Below are 19091 nucleotides of genomic sequence, written 5' to 3' on the forward strand. Positions count from 1 at the left end.
TTGGAAAGTAATGGGACAACTATAAGTGGGTAACAGGAAGACACACTGGCCTCAGAGTGGGTCACCATTTTGTGGGTCATATTATTCTTGGAAGACTTTTCATTTCCATTCTAGTAGCGATTCGAATCAAGAGAACCATTATTCTCTGCAATATAGTCAGACGTTTTGGTATAATAGGTATCTTTTGAAATGTCTTTCAAAAAGACAACCAGTACTACCAGTAGTGTTTCGATAGTAAATGGAAGCAGGGCACAGAGCTGCAGAAGAGATGCCTGAATTTTGGGAATTTCAAACTTCCAAGAAAATTGTCTGAAGCAAAATAGTCTGTTCTGTATGTTACATCTCTAGGATAGGATGTTCCCTTACTTTTTGGCCACCTACTTTTGCGTTCTGTAGTCTCTTACTCGTCCTTCATTTTTCTCTTTTCCTTATTTGAACTTTGAGAACGAGAAAGAAATATAGAGAAAAACTGGAGAGCGAAAGAGATGGAGAGATATAAGAGAACTAGAATAGAAGGAAGAGGGAGAGAGCTAGCGAGAGAACTTCAAGGGAAGGGAGGGAAAGAGAGAGAGAGAGAGAGAGAGAGAGAGAGGAGGCTAGAGAAAGAAAGAGATCCTCATATATTTCCACTAAAAGAAAGAGAGATAGCAAAAGTTCTTTCTTTTTTTAAGATGAAGAAGGAGGAGGAAGAGTAGAAAAAGAAGAAGAACAAGAAGAACAAGAAGAAGAAGAAGAAGAAGAAGAAGAAGAAGAAGAAGAAGAAGAAGAAGAAGGAAAAAGAGGGAATGGAGGGGAGTAAAAATTTACATGAAAATGTAAATAGAATAAAAACCTTACCTACACAATTACATTAAAAAAAGTACAAGAGCATTAAACAAAGTTTCCTTTTGTTTCCCTAATATTTCCCTACTTCTAATTACGTTTTTTCAAGGGACTTTTCTTTCTTTCTTAACAATGATGATGGGTACTGTAAAAGTACCTAACATACTTCTCAACATACAAACGTACAAGACAGATTGTATGTGTGTCGAATATACTGGGTCAACTCATCGAATATATGTACTTGCTCATCGTAGGTAATTAGGTATACGAGGTCAACTGATCGCATATACTGGGTCGACACACGGATACAACTTGAACATGTTCTTTGTTTGATGGGGATTTAACATCACTGTACTATGACTGCGAAGGTCTTTAGAGAACATACATTATCCCATCAGGATAAAATCCACCCCGGGACGGAATCGAACCCCCGATCTGGGCTTAATACAAGGCAGACGCGCTAACTAGACTTCAAGCTAACTAGACTAGACTGACTGATTAGAGATTTTGATAGCAATAATTGAATGAAAGAAAGATGTGAGTTCTTTTTTTTTCAGCACACAGACAGACAGATAGACGGACAGACAGACAGAAGGACGAACTGGAGAAAGACCTTACTGATATTTGAGTCCTCTAGGGAGAAAGATCCAAAGATCCTCTCAGCAGGAGAAAACCTAGTTTGAGAGAGAGGAAAAAATATAAGAAGCATTTGCTGGAGAAAACTTCAAATTAGATTATTCACTCGTCCCTCTTTCGCTATTGGAAATGACAGAGGAGGAGGAGGAGGAGGAGGAGGAGGAGAACAAGGGAGATACTTTGTCAATATTTCTTAACTTCACATTGAAAGAAAGGAAAGGGGGAGAGATGGAGAAGAGTTGTTGTCGGTTGGTATTGGTACTTCCTCAAGTAACTTCACTCAGCTTGAATGAGGTCGGGGAAAGCTAGCAGCAGGTGAAGTTCAGGACCCTCACGGTCTATGAGACAATTGGTTAATTTAATGAGTCAGTCAGTAAGTCAATGGATTAAATCAGAGAGTCATTAACTTACAAATGAGTCAGTCAGTAAGTCTATGAATTAAGTCCCAGTAATTCAATGGATTACTTCAATGAGCAAGTGGGTAAGTCAATAGACAGTGAGTCCGTACGAGTAACTCAGTGGTTTAAGTCAGTCAGTAATTCAGTGTATTAGTTCAATCAGTGAGTCAGTCAGTAAGTCAAGTGTGTCACATGGGCATCACAGGGTATACTTTGGTACTTTACGAGCTTCGTCTCTGAACTTTGAACTTTGTCGAACGCTTTCGCATAGCACGCGGACGAGAAACGAAATCTCGTTTTGAAACTGAGACGAAAGAAAATGTCAATAGGTATTGTGTATTTTTTTATTTTATTTAATAGTATTTTTTTTATTCGCCGTATAGAGGACCGTGGACTTTCTGTTTCATAATTAATTAAAACAATAAAGTAGTATAGTAGGTAGTAAGGTACCTTGTGTTGACCTCTGGAAAATGAGATTAACCCGTCGAAGTCTCGGTCTGTTTCATTAACTCTTCACAAATATACACGCGTTTTAGTATTTGCCATCCATCATGTATTTCCTTGTGCCTAATGGTGCGATTCCACACATCGCCACATACCGTTAAGGCAAAACCGATCGTGATGATCTAATTTTCATTTTTTTTTTCTTTTTTTTTATATCTCTTGAGATTGGCATATAGTTCCTTGCAGTATCACGCTATAAGAGTTACTCTAAATGAAACATGAAATTTCTACTATACCTGCCTACTACGAATGGTGAATGGTTTGCATTAAACTAAATAGCTATAATTTGATATCAAAGGGTTGATGAAACCGTGGACTTTCTGTTTCATAATTAATAAAACAATAAAGTATAGTATAGTACCTAGCTAGAACTAGAATAGGTATACCTTGTGTTGACCTCTGGAAAATAAGATTAACCCGTCGAAGTCTCGGTCTGTTTCATTAACTCTTCACAAATATACACGCGTTTTAGTATTTGCCATCCATGTATTTCCTCCTTGTGCCTAATGGTGCGATTCCACACATCGCCACATACCGTTAAGGCAAAACCGATCGTGATGATATAATTTTCATTTTTTTTTTTAATCTCTTGACATTGGCATAGTTCCTTGCAGTATCACGCTATAAGAGTTACTCTAAATGAAACATGAAATTTCTACTATACCTGCCTACTACGAATGGTGAATGGACTTTTTGAGTAGAAGAGCTTGTATAGACTTGACTTGAAATATAGGAAAGCTAGGTACATGGTAAGCTAGATAACATAGATGAACAATATTACATACGAGTAGGTTGGTACTTGGTACCCATGTAACATACCTACCTACATACGTCTACGTACAAGCTGAAATACTGAATTTTTGTAAGTAACTGATGGAAAAACTGTCGGCCGGAAAAATACTGACTCTTATATCGGAGGGTTCGAATCCTGGCCACAGGGATTAAATTTTCTAAAAAAAAAAACTTGTATCTACCTACCTAATGTAGATATATACAAGTTATTTTTTTTTTACATTTTTGTCGTGTTGTAGGTACAGTGATGGTAAAAAAAAAAAAAAAAAAAAAAAAAACGGTCCTTTTGTTTGAAGCTAACGTAGAATTTCAGGTACCTTGTGCATTTTATTCGAGCTTCCAATTGAGTCTGCATTAATTGTCCCATTAAAAGTCATCAACGCAGGCGAGCATGAAATCTCTTGTCCGGAGTACTTAGACTGAAATAAAAGTCTCTCTTCTGGAAAGACTGAAAACTGCGAGTACCTCTAGCTCCATCTACTGGGCTATGTACATAACTACTCGATATAACCATGTACTTAACTACGAGATATAGATATATATTCATCTATCTACTGGATATAGCTGGCGCACTTAGCAACTCACCAGATGATGGAAGAATGCAAATTTCGTGTCATTAGAAAAATAAACTCCCTCTTGTGATGTCCCTTAGCAGAAGTCAGTCACTCTCGTCCTTCCACCACTCTCATTGTGAGCTTTCTCATCTATCTACTGGATATAGCTGGCGCACTTATAGCAACTCACCAGATGATGGAAGAATGCAAATTTCGTGTCGTCATTAGAAAAATAAACTCCCTCTTGTGATGTCCCTTAGCAGAAGTCAGTCACTCTCGTCCTTCCACCACTCTCATTGTGAGCTTTCCTCTTATTTCAAGTCAAATGTTTTTGGCGGCTCTTCTCGATGCGGTGTAGTCAAGAACAGAGATAAGCTGTTATTAGAAATTATGCTCCAAGGGATTCAAGGCATAGTAGAAAACTAGCGCTTCCCAACGGACTCCTAAAGGTTTCAAAAGCAGCATTTAAACATCTGATCGTACAGGCTGACTTTTGGCGGCTCTTCTCGATGCGGTGTAGTCAAGAACAGAGATAAGTTATTAGAAATTATGCTCCAAGGCATTCAAGGCATAGTAGAAAACTAGCGCTTCCCAACGGACTCCTAAAGGTTTCAAAAGCAGCATTTAAACATCTGATCGTACAGGCTGAAATGGAGCTGAAAACTATACTTTGTTCGAGGCAAAGCAAAATAATTACACTGGAAAGTGTGGAAAACAAACAAGCTCAGAAATTTGTTTTCAAATTGTGCTGTTGAAATTGGTTCCCAAACATTTGACACAAACTAAACAACAGAGATGTTAATAGAAACGACCATGTCAAAATCCGAGAGTTTAATAACAAGAAATACATCTCAATTCACGCGCCGCCAATAGCGATTTAGCGCAGAACTCATCACATTATCCTGTGAATACTTGAAAGTTTAAATGCGCAGTAAAGTAAAGTAAGTAGTAAAGTAAGTATTAAAATTATTGAATCGTGCTTTTCTGTGAGCAAAGTTCAGCTGTATTTGTGTGTAAAATAAATGTCAATTTCTGGAGTGTCAAATGGGATTCAGTGTCTTATTTATACTTCCTGGGTATACCAGAGTCCTAAGAGTCCATTGTCTAATGCTATACTACCTACATTTGCTCATGTTCAGAGTTCGTCCTACATAAATGAATGAAACTCTATAGCAGGCATGTCAAACTCAAAATGTATAGAGGGCCATTTTTGATATTTGTTGAACATTGGCGGGCCGCAGGTACCTATTCACCCCCTCCTTCATCCACATTTAGAGTATAAGCTGAGAAAATACACACACCTCTGTGGAGGTTGACAATATTATTTTGTTCGGTGTTAAATGCCCGGAACCGGACAATCTTCTCGCCCTGTGGGAATTTTAAAGTGTGTAAAGAGAATGTTAAAAGCATTAACCCCGCCCTAGATCTGAAATCTCTTGTATTGCTTTTAGTCCCCTATGAAAATTATTGAATCGTGCTTTTCTGTGAGCAAAGTTCAGCTGTATTTGTGTGTAAAATAAATGTCAATTTCTGGAGTGTCAAATGAGATTCAGTGTCTTTATACTTCCTGGGTATACCAGAGTCCTAAGAGTCCATTGTCTAATGCTCCACTATACTACTACCTACATTTGCTCATGTTCAGAGTTCGTCCTACATAAATGAATGAAACTCTAGTTTTCAACCGTTCTCCTCTTGACAATCTCCAGCAAAACTCTACACTACAACAATATCACGTTGTAAAATGAGATAAAAGTTCAAATTTATAGGAGTTAATAGAACTAGGCGCCGGAGTTAGCATCATTAGTTTTTATGTATATACCTACTTTCTGACACTATACGCCACATTGTTATCAAACAAATCACTATACGCCACATTGTTATCAACAACAAAAACAACGAAGGCCAAGGCTTTTAAAGTGTGTAAAGAGAATGTTAAAAGCATTAACCCCGCCCTAGATGTGAAATCTCTTGTATTGTTTTTAGTCCCCTATTAAAATTATTGGTCTTGCTGATGGGCGAAGCCTGGTAGAGTCCCCTTCTCTACTTAGTAATGAAAGCATTATATCTCCTCCCCGGGTGATGCGGAAGTGAAGGCCTAGCCAAGAGTTGTACAATACGTCCACGAAGTGCAAGACGGGAACTGTTCTTCGGTGGGGATGGCACTGATGAACTGAGCTAAAGTTGTAAACTCGAAAACCACATCTGCCATTGGATTGCAATGGACTGGTCCTCCAGGTTGGGGGTTGGGCATTGGGTTAACTACTCGATCCTGTAAAACGCCCCGCGGGGTCAACTGTTACGAAACGACAGGAAGCCTCGGAACAAAATGGACTGTCTAACTCGGATTCGCCTACTGGACCAACTACTGACAAACGATTTTGGATTAACGGATTTAGATGCGGTACATGGAATGTTAGATCACTGAATGCACCAGGAGCTACCCGAATAATTGATGAAGAACTGTCTAAATACAAAATGGAGATTGTGGCCCTACAAGAAACTAGATGGCCTGGGCAAGGAACAAAGAAAGACAAGAACTACACCTATTTTTATAGCGGGAATCAGAATGATAAGCACATCTTCGGAGTAGCCATTGCTGTTTCAAATAAAATCAGAGGCAATGTTTTGAGCTTTCAACCTGTGAATGAAAGGGTATGTGCAATAAGAATCAGAGCAAAATTCAGCAATGTCAGTTATGTATCATTCCATGCGCCAACTGAAGAAGCAGATGATGAAATGAAAGACCACTTTTACGAAGAACTCGAAGCAGTAGTAGACTCGCTTCCATCCTATGACTTTAAACTCCTTCTTGGAGATGCCAATGCGAAGGTGGGAAAAGAGGATTTCTTGAAACCACATATTGGGGCGCATAGCCTACACGAAAACTCCAACGAAAATGGGATTAGACTGGCAAGTTTTGCATCAGCAAAGAGCTTGAAAATAATGAGCACGGCTTTCCCCCACAAGAACATACATAAACATACATGGACATCCCCGGACAAAAAAACTACAAACCAGATAGACCATGTGCTCGTAGATCTGAGACACAGCAGTTGCATAGAAGATGTGCGAAGTTACAGAGGGGCTGAAGTTGGATCCGACCATTTCCTTGTTGGGATCAAAATGAGACAAAAAATATCCTGTGTGAGGAGAAGAAAAACTGACGAAAAACATGATGTAGATATACAATTGCTTAATGATGAAGAAATCCAAAAGACTTTCCAACTGGAAATAAGGCTACCACTATGACAAAAGAACTATTCAGTTACTTCGCCGGTGATTGCTGAACAAGAGAACATCAAGAATGTAACAAAACTACCGAAACAATTTAAAACATGCATGGAAGTAGGTATTTCTAAAACAACAGAATTTAGGTATTTGTGAATAATTCAAAATAGATGTATGAAAAAACGCTGAAACAAAAAATCGCATCATCATAACAAAGACATACATCTAATTAAAATTTGGCTGGTTTATGTGTTCTAATTTCAATTGTTTGTATATTTTGAGAACATCTTTTATTAATAATTGCTGTCAGCCAACATGAGGCTATAAAATCCCATTTGAATATTGTTGAAAATACCGAAGAAACTACATAGGTATTATCGACTAGGCTTTTCCAAAAATTTGAATAGTTGCTGATTGCTTAGTGATCATGCTTTGGGAGAAAAGAACTTACTGTCGTATTTTTCCAAGGATCTCTCGTAAATTTCCAAATTACCTACTTCACTAATTCTTTACTTCCTTAAGATAGACAGTAACATTCATCTAATTAAAATTTGGCTGGTTTATGTGTTCTAATTTCAATTGTTTGTATATTTTGAGAACATCTTTTATTAATAATTGCTGTCAGGTCGTATTTTTCCATGGATCTCTCGTGAATTTCCAAATTACCTACTTCACTAATTCTTTACTTCCTTAAGATAGACAGTAACATACATCTAATTAAAATTTGGCTAGTTTATGTGTTCTAATTCCAATTGTTTGTATATTTTGAGAACATCTTTTATTAATAAATTGTTGTCAGGCCATTTTCAGGAAACCAATATTATCTATATCTACTATATTCTGTAGTCTGTAGGTACCTACTCTGTAGATACTAACATGTAGTATTTTGAAAGTGTTCGATTTCGGACCAAGTTTCTCTTTCCGACGCTTCTCTAACAACATTTTTAAAAATTGCTGTCAGGCCATTTTCAGGAAACCAATATTATCTATATCTACTATATTCTGTAGTCTGTAGGTACCTACTCTGTAGATACTAACATGTAGTATTTTGAAAGTGTTCGATTTCGGACCAAGTTTCTCTTTCCGACGCTTCTCTAACAACATTTTTAAAAATGAAATCCATGTTTATTGTCACCGTCATTAAGTTTTGCCTCCAATATCATTTATTTCACTCTTGCTCTCCCTAATGTCCTCAAACTTCTCGCCTGCTTCTTCTCATTATTGATATAAAAAAAATGTTTAAAAGGTTAATTTATTATCACTCAGAATAATCTATTAAAAGCAACTAATGATTTTGCAAATTAATGTTAACTTTTTTTATATTTCGTGCAGATAAATTTTTAACACCCAATTATCAATTTAATGATTTCTCAAACTCTAAACGAAAATGTTTATGGCATACATGGAACGTAGTTTTTTACAATCAATTTAAAAATCTTTACTCAATAAATGTTATTAGGTTATTAGCTGGGTCTTTCAAGTTGTTTATGAGTTTATTTTTTAAGCAACTAATGATTTTGCAAATTAATGTTAACTTTTTATATTTCGTGCAAATAAATTTTTAACACCCAATTATCAATTTAATGATTTCTCTAAACGAAAATGTTTATGGCATACATGGAACGTAGTTTTTACAATCAATTTAAAAATCTTTACTCAATAAATGTTATTAGGTTATTAGCTGGGTCTTTCAAGTTGTTTATGAGTTTATTTTTTCGAGAGCGAAAGAGATGGAGAGATATAAGAGAACTAGAATAGAAGGAAGAGGGAGAGAGAGCTAGCGAGAGAACTTCAAGGGGAGGGAGGGAAAGAGAGAGAGAGAGAGAGAGAGAAAGAAAGAGAGAGAGAGGAGGCTAGAGAAAGAAAGAGATCCTCATATATTTCCACTAAAAGAAAGAGAGATAGCAAAAGTTCTTTCTTTTTTTTTTGTTTCCTTTTGTTTCCCTAATATTTCCCTACTTCTAATTACGTTTTTTCAAGGGACTTTTCTTTCTTTCTTAACAACAATGATGGGTACTGTAAAAGTACCTAACATACTTTTCTCAACATACAAACATACAAGACAGATTGTATGTGTGTCGAATATACTGGGTCAACTCATCGAATATACTGGGTCGACACACGGATACAACTTGGGCATGTTCTTTGTTTGATGGAGATTTAACATCACTGTATGACTGCGAAGGTCTTTAGAGAACGGACATTATCCCATCAGGATAAAATCCACCCCGGGACGGAATCGAACCCCCGATCTGGGCTTAATACAAGGCAGACGCGCTAACTAGACTAAAAAAAAAATTGTATCTACTTACCAAATGTAGGTAGATATAATGTAGAAAATTTAATCCCTGGCCAGGATTCGAACCCTCCGATATGAGAGTCAGTATTTTTTCGGCTGACAGTTTTTCCATCAGTTACTTACAAAAATTCAGCATTTCAGCTTGTACGTAGACGTAGGTATGTTACATGGGTACCAACCTACTCGTATGTAATATTGTACATCTATGTTATCTAGCTTACCATGTACCTATAGCTTTCCTATATTTCAAGTCAAGTCTATACAAGCTCTTCTACTCAAAAAGATTGAAAGATATTACATGTGCATCGAACTTGTTTATTGATAATAGCTTTTGAAATGTGTTTTCAGTATTTCTTTCCATCATCAATACCTCCTTCTCCTCCTCCTCTTCCCCTCCTCCGTATTCTTTTTCGTCTTGTTCGTCTTCTTTCTTATTTTATTTCTTCCTTATATATCCTCCCTTTCCACTCTCTTCTCCTTTCTTTCCCATTTTATCTCATTCCGTCTTTCCGTCCCTCTCTTCGTCTTCTTGTTCTCTCCCCCTCATGCTCTCTGTTCATCTCTCTATCTCCCCCTCCCTCCCACACTCTTTTTCCTTCTCCTCCTCCTCTTTCTCTCTCGGCACCACAAGGTATACTTTGGTAGGTACTTTACGAGCTTCGTCTCTGAACTTTGAACTTTGTCGAACGCTTTCGCATAGCACGCGGACGAGAAACGAAAATAAATCTCGTTTTGAAACTGAGACGAAAGAAAATGTCAATAGGTATTGTGTATTTTTTTATTTTATTTAATAGTATTTTTTTTATTCGCCGTATAGAGGACCGTGGACTTTCTGTTTCATAATTAATTAAAACAATAAAGTAGTATAGTAGGTAGTAAGGTACCTTGTGTTGACCTCTGGAAAATGAGATTAACCCGTCGAAGTCTCGGTCTGTTTCATTAACTCTTCACAAATATACACGCGTTTTAGTATTTGCCATCCATCATGTATTTCCTTGTGCCTAATGGTGCGATTCCACACATCGCCACATACCGTTAAGGCAAAACCGATCGTGATGATCTAATTTTCATTTTTTTTTTCTTTTTTTTTATATCTCTTGAGATTGGCATATAGTTCCTTGCAGTATCACGCTATAAGAGTTACTCTAAATGAAACATGAAATTTCTACTATACCTGCCTACTACGAATGGTGAATGGTTTGCATTAAACTAAATAGCTATAATTTGATATCAAAGGGTTGATGAAATTTTTCTCTAACGTTTACGTGTCAGAATTATTATAGAAAAAAACAGTGGAAAGACCTTTCAAGCACTGCAATGCGTTCTTTGCCTTTCCAGTTTCCTTTGTGCTGAATTCTATCCTGTACTAGGAATCATTTGAGAGCAAATGATGATGGAAATTAAAAAGCCATTATACAGGGTGGTTCGTGATTTGCGAACCACGCTTATATCTCAGAAACGGCTGGGAATTAAGGAATGAAATAAACGGCATCATGGGTTGCCGGTTGGTATTGGTTCTTCCTCAAGTAACTTCACTCAGCTTGAATGAGGTCTGGGAAAGCTGGCAGCATGCGGTTGGCCAGATTGTCACGCATTCGGATACCCACCAGGGTTTGACTTCAGTGATCCATCGGTAATTGGTGTATTCAGCTGGAGCTGGCCCTGTAGGGTTGGTGAAGACTGGTTGGTAAAGTTCAGGACCCTCACGGTCTATGAGACAATTGATTAGTTCAATGAGTCAGTCAGTAAGTCAATGGATTAAATCAGAGAGTCATTAACTTACAAATGAGTCAGTCAGTAAGTCTATGAATTAAGTCAGTAATTCATTGGATTACTTCAATGAGCAAGTGGGTAAGTCAATGGATACCTATATGTAGACAGTGAGTCCGTACGAGTAAGTCAGTGGTTTAAGTCAGTCAGTAATTCAGTGTATTAGTTCAATCAGTGAGTCAGTCAGTAAGTCAAGTGTGTCACATGGGCACCACAATGAAGTGGAGAAGGAGAAGAGGAGGAGAAGGTGGAGGAGGAGGTGGAGGAAGAAGAGGAGGAGGAGGAGGAGGAGAAGGAGAAGGAAGACGGTGTTTATAAATGACATGATATTGTGTCGCAGTCAGCATGCAGAATATGAATGGAGGCAGTCGTGTGAAATGTCAAGACTAATTCGATTCATTGTAGTAAAACCATGAAGTATACCGAACAACACAATAATGTAGGTTTGTAGGTAGGTAGGTACATATTTTATGTAGGTATAGGTAGGTATATTGAGTCTGGCTGAGGGACTATAAACAGAGAGTAGATCAGCGTCTAGCTAGGGGACTATAAACAGGGAGTAGACTAGTCCAAATTTCCTCACACTATATCAATAGCGAAGGTTGAGTGCGAAAGGCATCCCACTAGGATTACTCTCACAACCATTTCATTTCCCTCGTTCCACAGTACCCTCGAAATTCGTGACTTCGTGCCTGACAAATGTCACAAAGTTGAAGAAAACGACAAGAAGTTGTTAGCTCGTTGTTGCTAGCACACAACAGTTTATTAGAAAAACGGTTAATTAATATTAACTTTAGGTACTTCATTTCGACGAAAGCGTTTTTACATTTTATGATGACATAAATACGTGTATATAGTCGCTGCAGTACTTTAGGCTTTGTACCAAGTTCCATTTGTGCACCAAGCTAGGAAACTTTTTTAATTACAAAAAAACGTTTTTCCTTAGGTACCTAACTAGCACGAGAGAAACCGTAGGGAAACTTAAAGAAACGGGAAACTTGTGTACATTAGGTATGACGACAAAATACATAATAGGTATGTCTCTGTGATAGATACTTAGACCAAAAAGACAACACAGAAAATCTCAATTCCCCGCGCTTTTCACTTTAACTATCCTCAAATCAATTTTTAAAATCCTCAAACATCACATTTAACCATTTACCTACAGATGAAATAATAATAACAATAATAATAATAAATAAATAAAGACCACAGGCAATACCTTACCTACGTAAAGGAAGGAGTGAGAAGACCTTGGAAAGACCCCCAAAGCAAAAGCCTTTGATAGGTGGAGAGTGGGGGATTTATGTCACGGTACCCGAGAGGTATGCATACCCACTGACTAGACCCGATGTTAATGTACACTCTTGTCCGGTAAAGTCTTTGAGACAGATACCAAATAGCCAAAGGGAAACTGACTTATGACCAGGCTATGGGCGTCCAACATGCTAAATCCAAGAAGATAATATCAGGATAGAAGAAGATATAAAACAAGGCAATAAGCTCACAGAATACTAGCTCAGAACAGTGTGAGCTCTAAGTACATCAAGTATACTGACTTAATGTTGATACTTAGAGCTTAACAAAATAAAACTGTAGTACAAATGCTTTAAATTAATCTGCTTTGGACTACGGCCAACAAGCAAGGGGTTTTAAAAAGCCATTTAAATAAATAGAGAAAAAAAGGGGTTTAATTTTTTTTCATCCACATTTAGAGTATAAGCTGAGAAAATACACACACCTCTGTGGAGGTTGACAATATTATTTTGTTCGGTGTTAAATTATGACACCCCCTTTATTTCTAAAGCTGTGTCCACAAATAGTCGACGCCGTCGATCGACGAGGTGAAGAGGTAAGGCGCTCGCCTGGTAAACAGGAGGGCGTGGGTTCAATCCCAGCCGAGGTATGGAATTTTATCCTCAAACATAATATTTGAGAATTTGACCACAATAATAGTAGTAGCCTACTGCTGGAGCAAAGGGACTTTTCAGTCCTATGCGAGCAGTATAAATAAGCACAATTTCTGCGCAGTTCTTTCTGCTCCTCCGCTAGCGCGCTTGCATAGTGGCACTACCTAACGGACGAAAAAAACAACTGCGTTAAGTCTGACGTCACACAAATTTGAGCTCTTTCATTAGAACGGAAAATAAAAATTGAATTTTCGACCTTTTACAGTTATTTTTTCGGAGTTTTGACCTCAGATTTGGACTGCTGTCGAGGCAGTGTACGGTCTCGATCGACGGCGTCGACTTTGTCTGGACACACCTTTCGGATAAGTTATCTCTGTTGATAAACCAGTCTACTCCATTTCATCAACCGGCTTCATATTACCATGTCCCGCCCATCTCCAATTGACCGCATCAAAATACACATCAATACACCTGAGTTCTTAAACAACTGTGCCCTAAAATCCTAAATCACCAAAGTATGGAAAAGTATTTACAATTCCATATTTCAATATGATTCGTCCAAATTCAAAATTCTGCTTTTCCATTGGCTACATGAAGTGGAGAAGGAGAAGAGGAGGAGAAGATGGATGAGGAGGAGGTGGAGGTAGAGGAGGTAGAGGAGGAGGAGGAGGAGGTGGAGGAGGAAGAAGAGGAGAAGCAGGAGGAGGAGGAGGTGGAAGAGGAGGAGGTGGAGGAGGAGGAGGTGGAGGAGGAAGAGGAGGAGGAGGAGAAGGAAGACGGTGTTTATAAATGACATGATATTGTGTCGCAGTCAGCATGCAGAATGTGAATAGAGGCAGTCGTGTGAAATGTCAAGACTAATTCGATTCATTGTTGTAAAACCATGAAGTATACCGAACAACACAATATGTAGGTTTGTAGGTATACGTATTTTATGTAGGTATAGGTAGATATATTGAAACATCTACATATTACGAGTAATGTAGGTACCTACCTATAGGTATATTGGCTATGGGTATACCAGCATTAAGGAGGTTTGGGTTCGATTCCTGACGAGCATAAGTTTATCAATCAGAGGATTTTAAGAATGGAGGAGGCCAGCCTAGTTAGCTTAGTTGGTAGTGCGTCTGCCTTGTAAGCGCTAGGCCACGGGTTCGATTCCCGCCCGGGGCGGATTTTATCTAAACCAAACACCAGCGATGTTAATATAAACGACCATATCAAAATCTGAGAGTTTAATAACAAGAAATGCATCTCAATTCACGCGCCGCCAATAGCGATTTAGCGCAGAACTCATCACATTATCCTGTGAATACTTGAAAGTTTAAATGCTTCAAAAACCTATTGCTTGGAAAATGTGTAAATTTGAGAGCATTAGTATCTATAAGGAAGGGGAAAAAGAAGAGCTTTAACGAAAATCCAAAGAGGAAAAAAAAATCCCATTTTTCTCCCTCTATTGTTTTCCCGCGTACGATATTGACCGTAAACACGGCTGTTGAGGGCGGAATGTCAAAAATTAGTCGCGAAATTTTGGCCTTAGAAATGACAATTCCAAAGACGCAGAAATGCCAGTTTTGTTCTCACAAAAAAAAAAGAAATATTTTGCTCCCAGCAAGTTTTCCGGTTCGGCTACTATAGGAAGGACTTGATACTTTTGGCCATTTCTGGATGCACCCTGGATGAAAATTTGTGACTATTGTCACAAATTTTCCAAGAAGCAAAGTGATGTTCAACCTCTGCACAGCGAAATCTTCCCTCTTTTTTAATTTAGCGTAATAACAGAAATGAAATGTATTTGCATATGGTAGGTATACCGTCTGAAATGCTTTAAAGTAATCTAATAGACAGACCGACAAGAGCAAAAGTCAGATGTAGATAACAATCTACCAAAAGAACATAGAGCCTCCTCCTATTTACAATGAAAATGTCTGAAATATAATTAGGTTAGCCTTAGTACCTACATACATACCAGTCTACCCACCCAACGAACAACCTCTCATCCGTAGGCTAAACGAAACATGTACACAGTCTATACAGTTATAGCTATATGTATATCGTGTATAATATCTCTAGTAGCGCGGTCAAACTTTCTTGACTTGGCGGGGCGGAGCGCTACCGCGCTCCTTAATATCTTGTGCTCGTATTAGATGCAAATGAGAGCAAATTTTCTCGGCAAAGCTTTTGAGGATAAATAATTTTAATTCAAACAAAAGTTTTTGGGTGGTAAACATTCTCATCAGCATCATCATCCAGATTATTTGGTTTTATCATCTTCACTAATTTCAGAGACGTCACTAGAATAAGATGAATGGTAGTATTGACATCTCCACTAACAATACTAACGTGTGTATTATCAGGGCTCCTCGAATGGAATTCACTATAGGTCATGGGAATTGTTGTTGTCTTATTGTTGTTAACGTTTTCGACTACCACGTCCATAAAACTGTGTCAAGGCCGAGGAATACTACAGCTTCTTCAGGGCTCCTCCATGGAGAAGCAGGGTTTAGGTTGGTTTTACTGGAAATGTTTCTCAAATTTAGTGTCGGAACTTTTTAAAGATCGCCTCGTTGCCTGTGATCTATTCACATACACAAGCCGTTACATCAATGTATTCAGGTTATAGTGTGTAGGAATATTGTGATATTGTGTAGAGCGCTGCACCATACATTGCAGAGCTGTAGAGGAGAAAACTGCTATGTGCAAAGTTGCAGCATAAAACGGTTATTGTTATGGGGCGAAGTTTTCAACTTTCTATCGAGCAATATCCTAGCCAATTCTATTCTATTCTAGCCGTGTGTCTATTCAGCTTGAAACGCTTTCAGACGCTTCTCTATACAAGTGGTTACAAAACACACAATATCAACACGATATTGGATGATGAAAAAAAAGTACACACACCATTTACCAACCTATATGTAGAAAAATACAGAGACATATAAACAAAAACATAAATATGAACATATTGTCAGTTGAAAGAAAAAAAGAGGAGAAGAAGGAAAAGGAAGAAGGAGGAGGAAGGGGAGGAGAAAGAAGAAGAAATAGAGCATGGCGATATAGGTAATACTGGAGTATTAGTGGAGATGTCAAAATTACAATTATCCCAATATTAGCGGAGATGTCAGAATTACAATTCTCCCAATATTAGTGGAGATGCCACAGTTACAATTATCCCAATATTAGTGGAGATGCCAGAATTACAATTATCCCAATATTAGTGGAAATGTCACAATTACAATTCGGCCAATATTAGTGGAGATGCCACAGTTACAATTATCCCAATATTAGTGGAGATGCCAGAATTACAATTATCCCAATATTAGTGGAAATGTCACAATTACAATTATCCCAATATTAGTGGAGATGCCACAATTTCAATTCTCCCAATATTAGTGGAAATGCCAAAATTACAATTATCCCAATATTAGTGGAAATTTCACAATTACAATTCTCCCAATATTAGTGGAGATGTCGAACATCCCCTCTCCAAATATAAATGAGTTAGAATGATAGAAAGGAAGTTTGATGGAGGGAGATTAGAAGAAAAGCAAGAGGAAAAGAGAAAGAAAGAGTTGCAAAGGGGGAAGACATGGAAAGAGAGAAGGGAGAGGAGGAGGAGGAGGAGGAGTGAAAAAGATAGACTGTGAGCCTTTAAATAATTAGAACTGTTTTCCTTCAACTTGAATATGGCGGCATTTTTAATCATTTATTCACCAGGATTAAAAGCAGACTTGAACCTTACCTCTCTCTCTCTCCCCCTCTCTCTCCCTCCCTCCTCTCTTTCTTGCTGCTCCCATTTTTCGGGAATAGCGTCTGAAGGGGATTTCATTTTCTAGGCTAGGGCAAATATTAGACGTGGGTTTCAAAAACCAATGGAAATTTTCACTACCCCTCCTTTTTCTTCTCTCTTCTTATACGGATTCTCTATTTCTACAATTAATATCACTCTCTTTTTTCTTTGTCTTTCACTCATCTCTACATTTCTCTTTCTCCCTTCCTTTCTTACTGCTTCTCTTTTCTTACTCAATCTCTCCCCCTAACCCCTCTCACTGTCTCACTATTCTTTCTTCCTCTCTTCTGCTTTCTGGTTAGAACTTTTTCTCCTTCCCTCCTCAGTCACTCTCTCACACTCTCTTGAAGAAACTTTTGCTACGAAACAGAAGAAAAAAATCTTAAAATCTGAGCAGTCATCTGTACTTTTTAACATTTTTCGAAAAAGTCGCCCTGATTATGATACTGCTGGCAGAGAAGAAAGGTGGGAGGGGGCAGAGGAAAGACAGGAAAGAGGATGAAAAGGAAAAAGAGGAGGGAAAAAAAGGAGGGGTGAGAAGCGAAAGAGGAGGGGATGATGAAAAGGTGGAACAAAGGGAGACAGGAAGAGTGTAGGTCTATAGCGATATTGCGTAGGCATGAGAAAGAAGGGAGATGCGAGAAGTCAGAAAATGAATATCAAGGGGAAATGGAGGAAGAGAAGGAGAAGAGAGAGAGAGGGGGGGAGTAAGAAAAAGGAAAGAGATAGAAAGAAGAGAGTATGGGTATACTTCCGTTGCCATTATTTCTCTCCCTCTCCCCTCTCTCTCTCTCTCTCTCTCTCTCTCTCTCTCTCTCTCTCTCTCTCTCTCTCTCTCTCTCTCTCTCTCTCTCTCTTTCTTTCTTTCTCTATATCTCTCTTCTTTGACTTGTTCTTCTTTCACTGTTTTTTCTTAGTAATTATTTTTAATGAGATTTTAATACAAGTTTACATTTTTTTTTTTTTTTTTTTTTTAAATTTAAAAAAAATAACAGTATACCCTTTTTCCCCCTTCTTCCTCCTTTCTGTCTCCCTCTGTTTTCCAGGAATATTTTTTTTCTTTGTAAAAGTCACCGTTTCGAACTCTCTCTCTCCCCTATCTCTCTCTTTCTCTCTTTCTTTCTCTCTCTCTCCAATGGATCTTCTCTTTACAGTCGTTTTTCACGTTTAATCTCTCGACTCTCTCTTTTTCTCCCTCCTTTTTTTTCTGATCCCTCCTTTTCTCTCCCCCCCCCTTTATCATCAGAGCAATTATCACTCATTGCTTATCAACCTGCTTGAGATAACAAACAAGTCATTAAACTTTGGGAGAGTGTTTCTATATACAGTCGTTGACTGAAAAAACAAAAAAAAAAAAAAAAAAAAAAAAAAGATGGAGGGCGGAGGGGTGCATAATTAATCGATCTATTTAGTTGACTTTTTTCACTTCCACGCTATCGGTCGACAAGATCAGAAGAGGAGGAGAGATCCCGATTTCCGGATTGCCGGAGTAAGAAGAATATGAAACCTTACCTGGAGAATCTTGGAAATGTGCGAGAAGAGAATAAAAGCTAGGGTAGATCCAATGGCTTGGAAATACATACTGTAACAGGAATATAAAAGAAATTATATTAGCTTTTGATGGCTTGAAGAGCTAGGGGACCGGAAGAGAGAATAGGAAAGAAGAGGAAAGAAAAGAGAGGAGAAAAAAAGGGAGAGAGAAAATAGAAAGTTGGGTAAATAGGAAAAGGCAGAAGCAGGGAGAGCGGAGGAGGAGGGAGAAACAGATGAATAGGGAAGAGCGGAGGCGAACATTCAACCCAGTAATGGGGACCCAAACTTCGGAAATATATTTTTAGGCCCGTCCTTCCTTTATTATTACGATAGTAATAAAAAAATGTATAGTAGACGGGGCTACTTGTATTTCGCTCGGGCTTTGTCTGTCTGTGTCTCTGTCTGTCCCACTAGAAGGACTTATCCAAACCTGGTCCGCCATATATCCAAAATTAAAGGTCTTTTACCAGGACACGAAAGTGTGTTGGGTGCAAATTTTGTCCAGAAAACCAAAAAGTCAAAAAACCAAATTTAACTGTTTTTTGGGATGTATTTTTTCACATTTTCTCACACAAATGAGCTCTGATCTTGAAATTTGTCGCGATAACCTATGAACTCAAAGCGAGAAAGTTTTAGGAAACACTTTAGTCGATAATTTAAGACCGCTTTTAGCGTCGCCTATGTTGAGCTACGCCGAGCAAGGCCAATAAATGGATGGGTGACTTAAACATTATATTGGTAGTTATTAGGAAATATTAAAAGGAATTAGGGGGGAACGGGCTTTAGTCTTGATTTTAAATCATTACATGAAACTAAAATCAAAAATGAAATCAATAATAATAAACTGAATAATTAACA

At 38.0% G+C, this 19091-nt stretch overlaps 1 protein-coding gene across 1 annotated transcript in view; it reads left to right on the forward strand.

The window, feature by feature from the left end:
• The first annotated feature begins 6181 nt into the window (after positions 1-6181).
• Positions 6182-19091, forward strand: part of LOC103508650 (cytochrome P450 4e3-like) — a 29747-nt gene continuing 16837 nt past the window's right edge. The window contains exon 1 of the mRNA XM_026823128.1: positions 6182-6535. Coding sequence (XP_026678929.1) covers positions 6182-6535 — 354 coding nt within the window. The remainder of the gene's footprint in view (positions 6536-19091) is intronic.

This window comes from Diaphorina citri, unplaced genomic scaffold, assembly GCF_000475195.1.
Source record: "Diaphorina citri unplaced genomic scaffold, Diaci psyllid genome assembly version 1.1 scaffold20, whole genome shotgun sequence".
Lineage (NCBI taxonomy): Eukaryota > Metazoa > Arthropoda > Insecta > Hemiptera > Psyllidae > Diaphorina > Diaphorina citri.